Source organism: Littorina saxatilis, linkage group LG9 (assembly GCF_037325665.1).
Source record: "Littorina saxatilis isolate snail1 linkage group LG9, US_GU_Lsax_2.0, whole genome shotgun sequence".
Classification (NCBI taxonomy): domain Eukaryota; kingdom Metazoa; phylum Mollusca; class Gastropoda; order Littorinimorpha; family Littorinidae; genus Littorina; species Littorina saxatilis.
In genome coordinates this window covers 908,030-920,158 of record NC_090253.1, presented here as the reverse complement: position 1 = coordinate 920,158, position 12,129 = coordinate 908,030, and the positions used below count along the sequence as shown (strand labels likewise).

The 12,129-nt window shown below is 42.3% G+C and overlaps 1 protein-coding gene across 2 annotated transcripts in view; it reads left to right on the top strand.

Moving 5' to 3' along the window:
* The window catches only part of LOC138975021 (acetoacetyl-CoA synthetase-like), a 38,616-nt gene that overhangs the window by 11,914 nt on the left and 14,573 nt on the right, over window positions 1-12,129 (top strand). For both annotated transcript variants that reach the window (XR_011458472.1, XM_070347669.1), the window contains exons 9-14: window positions 1,559-1,639; window positions 3,105-3,229; window positions 4,290-4,354; window positions 7,995-8,117; window positions 9,779-9,892; window positions 11,610-11,735. Coding sequence is in view for 1 of the 2 variants with exons in the window: in XM_070347669.1 (XP_070203770.1) it covers window positions 1,559-1,639; window positions 3,105-3,229; window positions 4,290-4,354; window positions 7,995-8,117; window positions 9,779-9,892; window positions 11,610-11,735 (634 nt within the window). In the remaining variant the exon portion in view is untranslated. The remainder of the gene's footprint in view (window positions 1-1,558; window positions 1,640-3,104; window positions 3,230-4,289; window positions 4,355-7,994; window positions 8,118-9,778; window positions 9,893-11,609; window positions 11,736-12,129) is intronic.

The window sequence follows — 12,129 nt, the reverse complement described above, 5'->3', positions numbered from 1 at the left end:
GGCTTACTTCCCTTTGTTTTTCAGATCTTTAAATAGCGCTCTGCCTCATTTGGTTAAAGATCTCCCATGTATGATTTTCTGTGATTCTTGCTGACAGAAATTATGGCAGTTTGCTGCCATGTGGGATTATAGTGATTATGATATGTCCATGTACAGTCGAACCCACCTAAAACGAACACGCTAGTTACGAATTTTGACTTATAACGTATTAGTTTTAAGTTCCCAACTGAATACCTCTTTCTTCATGCTTAAAAAAAAAATGCTTAAAATGAATTCTTTGTAACGAATTTATGCTTATAACGAGCACTTTTTGGATTCCCAAGCATGCATAATGTCTGTAATTTACTCACGCTTATGACGAAATCTTTAAACTCGTCCCGAGATCGACATATCATGGGAATTTGAGAAGTTTGAATACATGTGTCAAAGTCTTCCCTTGCGTCGACTGCTTGAACCATTGCTCAACCGATCACTGAATAAAGTTAAACTGATTACACTGTACTCACAAAACAATTTCAAATTTAGAATCAAAGTGATTGATAGCTCAGACACTGAACATGAATGACTGACTGACGTTTATTTCCTTCGCGAATACCAAAAACGAAACATCAATGTTTTGAACGGACGCCATTGCCAAAAAATATAGATGCCAGAGTGGTTTCCCTTGGACAAGGGAAACCACACTCTCAACGTTTGCGTTCGCCGGTTCGCGATAGTTTATCAGTCAGTCAGTGCTATCGATTTGGATTTGAACATCATGTTGCAACAAAACAAAAAAAACTAAATTGGCCAAGGTTTGCTACCTGTCGCCAAGGTAAGTGATTCCGGACAAATGATAGGAACACCGCGAATGTGGACAGTGTCAGTGTGTGCGTGTGTGTGACCAAAAACGTAACAACTGGATGAAACATCTGTGTGCTCACTCTCACTCAAACTCAACAATCATCACTCAACATGAGACACACATGAACATGTAACTGAATATGTCACTTTATTGTCCAAACGTGAAGCAGCATGAAAGATGCGAAAGAAACAAATTGAAACACCATAAAATGTACAAGACTTAAAGAAAAAAGAAAAAAAATCAATCAATTTTCTTAATACGAATTTTGGTTAAGACGAACTTTTTTTCCGATCCCCAGTGATTCGTCTTAAGCTAGTTCGACTGTACGATTCAACCTGTCACTAGAACATGCAGTTAAGCGCATAGTGCTTTTAGTTATGCGCTATAGAAATCTCCTTGATAAATAAATAATTGGCATTATTTGTGTGTGAAAAATACAGGGACATCTTGTGTTTTTGTTTTACTTTCAAGGAGTTTACAGAAATAATTAATTTTGAAAAATAAAATCGGAATCACCGAACATAAAAAAAAGTTATTTCCCAAAAACATTTGTGCTCTCTTGACAGGAACAAATTTGCTTTCGTCAGAATTGAGCTGTTTTTCCCAGCTGTTAAACAGGAGGGAGTCTTTAATCGGGGGTCTTGACCACTTTATGATATTTCTTTAATGACTGTTTCTTGTCACAGTAGATGAAGAGTGATGTGTGTGTTTCAGGGCACGCTGATGAAGCACCTGGAGGAACACCTGATACAGAGCAACATGGACCGTGACGACATCATGCTCTACTACACCACGGTACGCTCTTTGCATGACACTTTCTGCTTGTGTTGTGTTCATGTTTGACTGTCTCTTTCAGCAATCGGTGTTCTCATGACGCTTTCTGCTTGTGTTGTGTTCATGTTTGACTGTCTCTTTCAGCAATCGGTGTTCTCATGACGCTTTCTGCTTGTGTTGTGTTCATGTTTGACTGTCTCTTTCAGCAATCGGTGTTCTCATGACGCTTTCTGCTTGTGTTGTGTTCATGTTTGACTGTCTCTTTCAGCAATCGGTGTTCTCATGACGCTTTCTGCTTGTGTTGTGTTCATGTTTGACTGTCTCTTTCAGCAATCGGTGTTCTCATGACGCTTTCTGCTTGTGTTGTGTTCATGTTTGACTGTCTCTTTCAGCAATCGGTGTTCTCATGACGCTTTCTACTTGTGTTGTGTTCATGTTTGACTGTCTCTTTCAGCAATCGGTGTTCTCATGACGCTTTCTACTTGTGTTGTGTTCATGTTTGACTGTCTCTTTCAGCAATCGGTGTTCTCATGACACTTTCTGCTTGTGTTGTGTTCATGTTTGACTGTCTCTTTCAGCAATCGGTGTTCTCATGACGCTTTCTACTTGTGTTGTGTTCATGTTTGACTGTCTCTTTCAGCAATCGGTGTTCTCATGACACTTTCTGCTTGTGTTGTGTTCATGTTTGACTGTCTCTTTCAGCAATCGGTGTTCTCATGACGCTTTCTGCTTGTGTTGTGTTCATGTTTGACTGTCTCTTTCAGCAATCGGTGTTCTCATGACGCTTTCTGCTTGTGTTGTGTTCATGTTTGACTGTTTCTTTCAGCAATCCAGTAACTGTTGCACAAATATTTGAGGGTCTGTCCTGAGAGTTGTCTCCCTTGTCATGAATGTGTTGCCTGTGCTTTACAGAGAAATCTGGCCTTGCTGTTGCTACTCTCTCGCTCTCCTTTTACAGACTCTACTCTCTCGCTCTCCTTTCACAGACTCTACTCTCTCGCTCTCCTTTCACAGACTCTACTCTCTCGCTCTCCTTTCACAGACTCTACTCTCTCGCTCTCCTTTCACAGACTCTACTCTCTCGCTCTCCTTTCACAGACTCTACTCTCTCGCTCTCCTTTCACAGACTCTACTCTCTCGCTCTCCTTTCACAGACTCTACTCTCTCGCTCTCCTTTCACAGACTCTACTCTCTCGCTCTCCTTTCACAGACTCTACTCTCTCGCTCTCCTTTCACAGACTCTACTCTCTCGCTCTCTTTTCACAGACTCTACTCTCTCGCTCTCCTTTCACAGACTCTACTCTCTCGCTCTCCTTTCACAGACTCTACTCTCTCGCTCTCCTTTTACAGACTATCTTTGTGTGTGTGTTCATAGGTACGGGTGCATTAGTTATGGTACAGACGGAAAAAACTAGTCAAATATGAAAGATGGTATGAATGATAGCTGACATGAACAGGAAGACAACACCAACTACAATGGTTTCAGACAGGCTGGATGATGTGGAACTGGATGGTGTCGGTGCTGGCAACAGGGGGCGCCATTGTTCTCTACGATGGATCTCCGCTCGTGCCGCACGTCAACGTTCTTTGGGACATTATCGACAACATCGGGTAAACCACATGTTTACAGTAGACGTTCTGTGGGACATTATGGACAACATCGGGTAAACCACATGTTTACAGTAGACGTTCTGTGGGACATTATGGACAACATCGGGTAAACCACATGTTTACAGTAGACGTTCTGTGGGACATTATGGACAACATCGGGTAAACCACATGTTTACAGTAGACGTTCTGTGGGACATTATCGACAACATCGGGTAAACCACATGTTTACAGTAGACGTTCAAAAGCAGATATACTGCTAACGTTAAAACATTCAGAATCTAAAGACAAGAGTTGTAGGTTATTGGAATGTTTTATTTATGACCAAACAAAATGTTAGGATTACAGTATGTTGACCCGACGGTCTTTGAAGTAGATAGACCTACAAGTGTTTTTGTTATTACGGTGGATGTTGCACTACCATGTTTTTGTTATTACGGTGGACGTTGCACTACCATGTTTTTGTTATTACGGTGGACGTTGCACTACCATGTTTTTGTTATTACGGTAGACGTTGCACTACCATGTTTTTGTTATTACGGTAGACGTTGCACTACCATGTTTTTGTTATTACGGTAGACGTTGCACTACCATGTTTTTGTTATTACGGTAGACGTTGCACTACCATTCTGTCGATCAGCACTTATGCTTTGTGTCCATATCTTTGTCACCGGAAAAATTACTTTCATCTGGGTTGATTTCTTGCACACCTATGTATGTTGTCTTGCAGTTTGTTTCTTTGTTTATCTCTTGGCCTGTCTGCCTGTGGCGTTTAGGTGCAAGAGTTAGTTGGAGTGATTTGCTCTGAATGGTCAGTATGGGTGTATAAAATGTCTGTCCTGAAGCATCTGATCCTTGTTCATGTGTTGGTTTTAGGTTTACATGTACTTGAAATTTGTTATGAATTTCACAAGCAGATAAAAAAAATGTGTGTGTACAACATTTACAGAAGGTTGCTGATCTTTTACATTTACGACACATTGTGTTGGAGAAACAGAGACAGACAAAACTACTGGCAACGGTTTTTTTTAATATATTTTTTATGTATTTACTTTTTTTTAAGGGTAACAATCCTTGGCACTGGAGCAAAATGGCTGGCAGTACTGGAAGACAAAGGCGTCAGGCCAGGTAATGCACACTGGGTAGAGTGATGGGGACATGGCTAGTGTAATGCACACTGGGTAGAGTGATGGGGACATGGCTAGTGTAATGCACACTGGGTAGAGTGATGGGGACATGGCTAGTGTAATGCACACGGGGTAGAGTGATGGGGACATGGCTAGTGTAATGCACACGGGGTAGAGTGATGGGGACATGGCTAGTGTAATGCACACTGGGTAGAGTGATGGGGACATGGCTAGTGTAATGCACACTGGGTAGAGTGATGGGGACATGGCTAGTGTAATGCACACGGGGTAGAGTGATGGGGACATGGCTAGTGTAATGCACACGGGGTAGAGTGATGGGGACATGGCTAGTGTAATGCACACTGGGTAGAGTGATGGGGACATGGGTAGTGTAATGCACACTGGGTAGAGTGATGGGGACATGGGTAGTGTAATGCACACGGGGTAGAGTGATGGGGACATGGCTAGTGTAATGCACACTGGGTAGAGTGATGGGGACATGGCTAGTGTAATGCACACTGGGTAGAGTGATGGGGACATGGCTAGTGTAATGCACACTGGGTAGAGTGATGGGGACATGGCTAGTGTGATGCACACTGGGTAGAGTGATGGGGACATGGCTAGTGTAATACACACTGGGTAGAGTGATGGGGACATGGCTAGTGTAATGCACACGGGGTAGAGTGATGGGGACATGGCTAGTGTAATGCACACTGGGTAGAGTGATGGGGACATGGCTAGTGTAATGCACACGGGGTAGAGTGATGGGGACATGGCTAGTGTAATGCACACTGGGTAGAGTGATGGGGACATGTCTAGTGTAATGCACACGTGGGTAGAGTGATGGGGACATGGGTAGTGTAATGCACACTGGGTAGAGTGATGGGGACATGGCTAGTGTAATGCACACAGGGTAGAGTGATGGGGACATGGCTAGTGTAATGCACACTGGGTAGAGTGATGGGGACATGGCTAGTGTAATGCACACTGGGTAGAGTGATGGGGACATGGCTAGTGTAATGCACACGGGGTAGAGTGATGGGGACATGGGTAGTGTAATGCACACTGGGTAGAGTGATGGGGACATGGCTAGTGTAATGCACACAGGGTAGAGTGATGGGGACATGGGTAGTGTAATGCACACTAGGTAGAGTGATGGGGACATGGCTAGTGTAATGCACACTGGGTAGAGTGATGGGGACATGGCTAGTGTAATGCACACTGGGTAGAGTGATGGGGACATGGCTAGTGTAATGCACACTGGGTAGAGTGATGGGGACATGGCTAGTGTAATGCACACTGGGTAGAGTGATGGGGACATGGCTAGTGTAATGCACACTGGGTAGAGTGATGGGGACATGGCTAGTGTAATGTACACGGGGTAGAGTGATGGGGACATGGCTAGTGTAATGTACACTGGGTAGAGTGATGAGGACATGGCTAGTGTAATGCACACGGGGTAGAGTGATGGGGACATGGCTAGTGTAATGCACACTGGGTAGAGTGATGGGGACATGGCTAGTGTAATGCACACTGGGTAGAGTGATGGGGACATGGCTAGTGTAATGCACACTGGGTAGAGTGATTGGGACATGGCTAGTGTAATGCACACATTCGTAGAGTGATGGGGACATGGCTAGTGTAATGCACACTGGGTAGAGTGATGGGGACATGGCTAGTGTAATGGTATTACTGCAGTGTGCATTATGTTCTACAATTAAAAGCAAATACTATTGCCAGCATAGTTGTTCCCATTGTCAGGGGCGGATGTTAAGCTTGTCAGGAAGTTCGACATGTTGAGCAAAACAATGCATTGGAGTTTTGTCAGTAACAGAAAGCTGCGTCAACAAATGGTATGAAGTCTAGGATGTTGTATTAAAACATGGCTTAATTGTGTTGATGGTTTTGCAAGAATTTAAGAGAATCTGAGGATGAAAGTCGCTTGTTCATTTCAACGCTTGTTAAGGTTATTCTATCAGGTTAAGGTTATTCTATCAGGTTAAGATTATTCTATCAGGTTAAGGTTATTCTATCAGGTTAAGGTTATTCTATCAGGTTAAGGTTATTCTATCAGGTTAAGGTTATTCTATCAGGTTAAGGTTATTCTATCAGGTTAAGATTATTCTATCAGGTTAAGGTTATTCTATCAGGTTAAGGTTATTCTATCAGGTTAAGGTTATTCTATCAGGTTAAGGTTATTCTATCAGGTTAAGGTTATTCTATCAGGTTAAGGTTATTCTATCAGGTTAAGGTTATTCTATCAGGTTAAGGTTATTCTATCAGGTTAAGGTTATTCTATCAGGTTAAGGTTATTCTATCAGGTTAAGGTTATTCTATCAGGTTAAGGTTATTCTATCAGGTTAAGGTTATTCTATCAGGTTAAGGTTATTCTATCAGGTTAAGGTTATTCTATCAGGTTAAGGTTTATCTATCAGGTTAAAGGTTATTCTATCAGGTTAAGGTTATTCTATCAGGTCAAGGTTATTCTATCAGGTCAAGGTTATTCTATCAGGTTAAGGTTATTCTATCAGGTCAAGGTTATTCTATCAGGTTAAGGTTATTCTATCAGGTTAAGGTTATTCTATCAGGTTAAGGTTATTCTATCAGGTTAAGGTTATTCTATCAGGTTAAGGTTATTCTATCAGGTTAAGGTTATTCTATCAGGTTAAGGTTATTCTATCAGGTTAAGGTTATTCTCTCAGGTTACGGTTATTCTCTCAGGTTACGGTTGTTCTATCAGGTTAAGGTTGTTCTATCAGGTTAAGGTTGTTCTATCAGGTTAAGGTTATTCTATCAGGTTAAGGTTATTCTATCAGGTTAAGGTTATTCTATCAGGTTAAGGTTTATCTATCAGGTTAAGGTTATTCTATCAGGTTAAGGTTATTCTATCAGGTTAAGGTTATTCTATCAGGTCAAGGTTATTCTATCAGGTCAAGGTTATTCTATCAGGTCAAGGTTATTCTATCAGGTTAAGGTTATTCTATCAGGTCAAGGTTATTCTATCAGGTCAAGGTTATTCTATCAGGTTAAGGTTATTCTATCAGGTTAAGGTTATTCTATCAGGTTAAGGTTATTCTATCAGGTTAAGGTTATTCTATCAGGTTAAGGTTATTCTATCAGGTTAAGGTTATTCTATCAGGTTAAGGTTATTCTATCAGGTTAAGGTTATTCTATCAGGTTAAGGTTATTCTATCAGGTTAAGGTTATTCTATCAGGTCAAGGTTATTCTATCAGGTTAAGGTTATTCTATCAGGTTAAGGTTATTCTATCAGGTTAAGGTTATTCTATCAGGTTAAGGTTATTCTATCAGGTTAAGGTTATTCTATCAGGTTAAGGTTATTCTATCAGGTTAAGGTTATTCTATCAGGTTAAGGTTATTCTATCAGGCGCCAGGAGGCTGGTTCCGCATCACTCTCACGGTATAACTCATGTATGTATGCATTAAGAGCGCTTACCTCCCTTGTTTATCAGATCATGATGGTTTTGCCGTTATATGAGCTGAGGGAAATCGTTGTTACCTATTCATTCATTTCTCACGGAATGAACACAAAGTGATGAAAAAGATGTTTGTTTTGTTTTTCAATAGGTTAAGTCTGAGGTTTGTTGCTTTACTGACTCCTTGTTTGACGTATTTATTCCAGCTGAGACCCACAGCCTAGCGTCACTGAAGATGATCCTATCTACAGGGTCGCCCCTCAAGCCTGACAGCTATGAGTATGTCTACAACGACATCAAGAGAGACATGGTGCTGGGCTCCATCTCGGGTAGGGGTGGCTGTTTTGGTCAACAGGTGCTTTGGTTACAACCAGATCTCTTTTCCATTATTATTTGAGAGTATATTTTTAACAGATTTTGTAGTTCTGAGACAAGGACTTGGCTTTGCCTTAGCCAATGGGGTCGGTGTGTTCTTACAACTCTTCGTATCAGTCTGCCATGAAGGTGAGGTCAAAAGTCGGACAGAGGGCTAGAACAGTGCTGTTTCCTTGAATGCAGTGTTTTCTTGGGTGCAGTGTTCTGTTTAGAACTGAGGCGCGCTACCTGCACGGTGCCTGAGCTAAACATTCGCGCGTACTGCTCACAGCCCTGCACATGGGACTGTAAACATCCCCCCCCTCTCTTCATCTCTCTCACCACCATCCATCCTACCCTTGGTCTATATCCAGACTACGATTTTTAGACGTGCTTTAAACTCAGTTAGTTTTGCTATTGTTGGATTTGGTAACCAATGGATTCCTACTTTGGTCATGCAATTACTATTTTTTGACTTGGCCATAACACAACTTTTTGCCATAAAAACTGGTCTGTTACAATTGCATCGGTTATGAACACAATAGCTTGAACCACATTGTTTTAGAAAGGCAGCGTTTGACTTCAGACATTTCTAGAATAAAAGAATAAAACTCTTCTGACTTTTTGAAACGTAACCTTGCAAGTACGGTTGTACCGTTTTGAAGGTCATAATAGATTAAGAGTTAGTTTATCTTTTTATTGGCCACTATTTTTAGGCGGTGTAATTTGTTATTCTTAATAGTGCGTATAAAGTTATGCAGTTATTGCAGTCAACAGGTGACCAGTTCGTTTTACCCTTTAGCTAGCAACTATGCTATGGCAGTATATTTAAATAGTGTTTGTCTGCATGCTTACTGTTTGCTGTGCGTCAATATAATGCTTTCCAGGCGACTTGTTTTTGCAGACTGGTATTGCAGAATTAAACTGTGGTTTCCATGATTCGTGTGGATCATGTTGGAATGGTTTCCATGACGCGTGTGGCTCATGTTGGAATGGTTTCCATGATGCGTGTGGCTCATGTTGGAATGGTTTCCATGATGCGTGTGGCTCATGTTGGAATGGTTTCCATGATGTGTGTGGCTCATGTTGGAATGGTTTCCATGATGTGTGTGGCTCATGTTGGAATGGTTTCCATGATGTGTGTGGCTCATGTTGGAATGGTTTCCATGATGTGTGTGGCTCATGTTGGAATGGTTTCCATGATGCGTGTGGCTCATGTTAGAATGGTTTCCATGATGTGTGTGGCTCATGTTGGAATGGTTTCCATGATGCGTGTGGCTCATGTTGGAATGGTTTCCATGATGTGTGTGGCTCATGTTGGAATGGTTTCCATGATGCGTGTCGCTCATGTTGGAATGGTTTCCATGATGCGTGTGGCTCATGTTGGAATGGTTTCCATGATGTGTGTGGCTCATGTTGGAATGGTTTCCATGATGCGTGTGGCTCATGTTGGAATGGTTTCCATGATGCGTGTGGCTCATGTTGGAATGGTTTCCATGATGCGTGTGGCTCATGTTGGAATGGTTTCCATGATGCATGTGGCTCATGTTGGAATGGTTTCCATGATGCGTGTGGCTCATGTTAGAATGGTTTCCATGACGCATGTGGCTCATGTTGGAATAATGGTGTGTTGCAGGAGGAACTGACATCATCGCTTGCTTCATGGGTCAGAACTGGACGATACCTGTGCACAAGGGGGAGATACAGTGTCTCTTGCTGGGCTGCGACATGGAGAGCTGGGACGATACAGGTATGTGTGTGTCTCTTGTTGGGCTGTGACATGGAGAGCTGGGACGATACAGGTATGTGTGTGTCTCTTGCTGGGCTGTGACATGGAGAGCTGGGACGATACAGGTATGTGTGTGTCTGCTGCTGGGCTGTGACATGGAGAGCTGGGACAATACAGGTATGTGTGTCTCTTGCTGGGCTGTGACATGGAGAGCTGGGACGATACAGGTATGTGTGTGTGAGGGGGGGGGGGGGGGGGTGTGTAACTGGACAATACAGGTGAGTGTGTGGGGATGGGGGGGAGGTAACTGGACGATATCTGTGCACAAGGGGGAGATACAGTGTCTGCTGCTTGGCTGTGATATGGAGAGCTGGGACGATACAGGTGTGTGTGTGTGTGGAAGAGAGAGAGGGGGTTACATGGACAGTACCAATACCTGGGTGCAGCACAAAAAGGAGATGCAAGTAAGAGGGGTGTTCAGACCTGGGAACCCATACGATTTCGCCGTATTTTGTACGCATGATTGTCTAGAATACGATCATTACGCTCAGTTGAAAAATAATACGACCTGAAAAATTCCTTCACTACTTTTCTTCAAAAGCGTATCCCGAAGCCGATCCACTATTTTGACACATGATTACAGTTTTTGTGAGTAAACATTGATAGAATCATTTGTTTTAACTCTTAACGTCCTGTAACGTTTTTTGCATGTCCCAGTGCAAATCCTATAAGGATTTGGGAAAAAGAGACAAAATTTGGGTGTGTTCAATAAAAAAATCATATTTTTATTGTTTATGGATGGATTTACTTGATATTTTTTTTTAAACTTCCGAAATTGATAGATCACTCTGTCCACTATCATCATCACCACCATCGAAGTCATTCTCCACATTTCTTGCCTCAAACCCGTGAAAAGACGTGTCACTATCACTATCACTCGTCTCCATGTTGAATTTTGAAAGCTAACACAAAAAATCCGAACAAAATCCGTCCACAAAAATCGAAATCACATTCAAAAGTCCTGAGAAAAAACGACCGGCAGCCATGCCATGTGCATCGAAGGACTAAAGCTGTTTTCCAATGCAGGAGAGCATCGGAAGGCTGGTAACTCTTGTTTAATGACACTAGCAGAGAACGCGCGGTTCAGGATTATTGACGTCAAGCGGAACCGCGCGGTACAGGACGTTAAGAGTTAAATGTATTGGTAAACTTAATTAACGGTGCGACGGACGCGTGTGAAGCATGTTTGAATCATAGACGTTCAAACGCTGTGCGGAGTACGCTCATTTTTCTGAAAATACACCAAGTTTGTTTGAGAATATTCCAAGTGCAAAACAGGGGTTCCCAGGTCTGGGTGTTGGTAAGGGGGTGGGAGGTAACAGAACTGTGGCATGGATAAATGGTACAGGTAGAGCTGGTATTGCAGTGGGAGGTGGATGGAGGAGGGGCTGCCGGGGGATCACTTCCAGTGATAGAGACTCCAAGTAGGAATGGGATGTTAATGGTTATCCTCACACTGATTGCTTGGTTTACTTTAGTGCAAAATGTAAATGATGATTAAAGATCCCTCGGCTGCTTTCATTGATCACATGAAATGATTTCAAAATCTTTAATCACAGTGTTGATTCTTTATTTTCTGACTTTCACTGAGCATATTTGTACACGGAATGTAGACTGCTATTAATCTAATGGAGAACAAATTGGATGACTGATATGTTGCCTGGTTGATTGATTCCAGGCAAAGCGGTGTTTGACGACAGCGGAGAGCTGGTGTGTCTGAAGCCCTTCCCCTCCATGCCTGTCAATTTCTGGAACGATCCCGACGGGGCGCTCTACATGAAGGCTTACTTCAGCAAGTTTGAGGGTCAGTTATTATTATTTATTTTTTGTGTGTGCGTGTGTGTTTTTGTTTTTAATAGTGACACTGTCGATTGTGATTATTTTGTTGAACATTATTTTACATGACTTTTGTTTTATTGAGTCTGATCTGGAAGGTTATATCCAGGTTAAAGATTTTGGAAAAAGTTCGTTTTTGGAAGGGTGGAGTGATTGAACGCCTCAATACCTCAACACATGCAGTACCCAGTTAATGAGCTGTGTGATTATATTGGATGATCTAGTGCCGTAAACATATACAACAGCCTGAAGACATTGGACGCATTGTTCAGTAGTGACTTGAGAAGTCAAACGTCACATGGTCCAATGACTATGCAGGAGAAACAAACAATGTGCGTGTGTGTACCCGTGTGCATGCATGC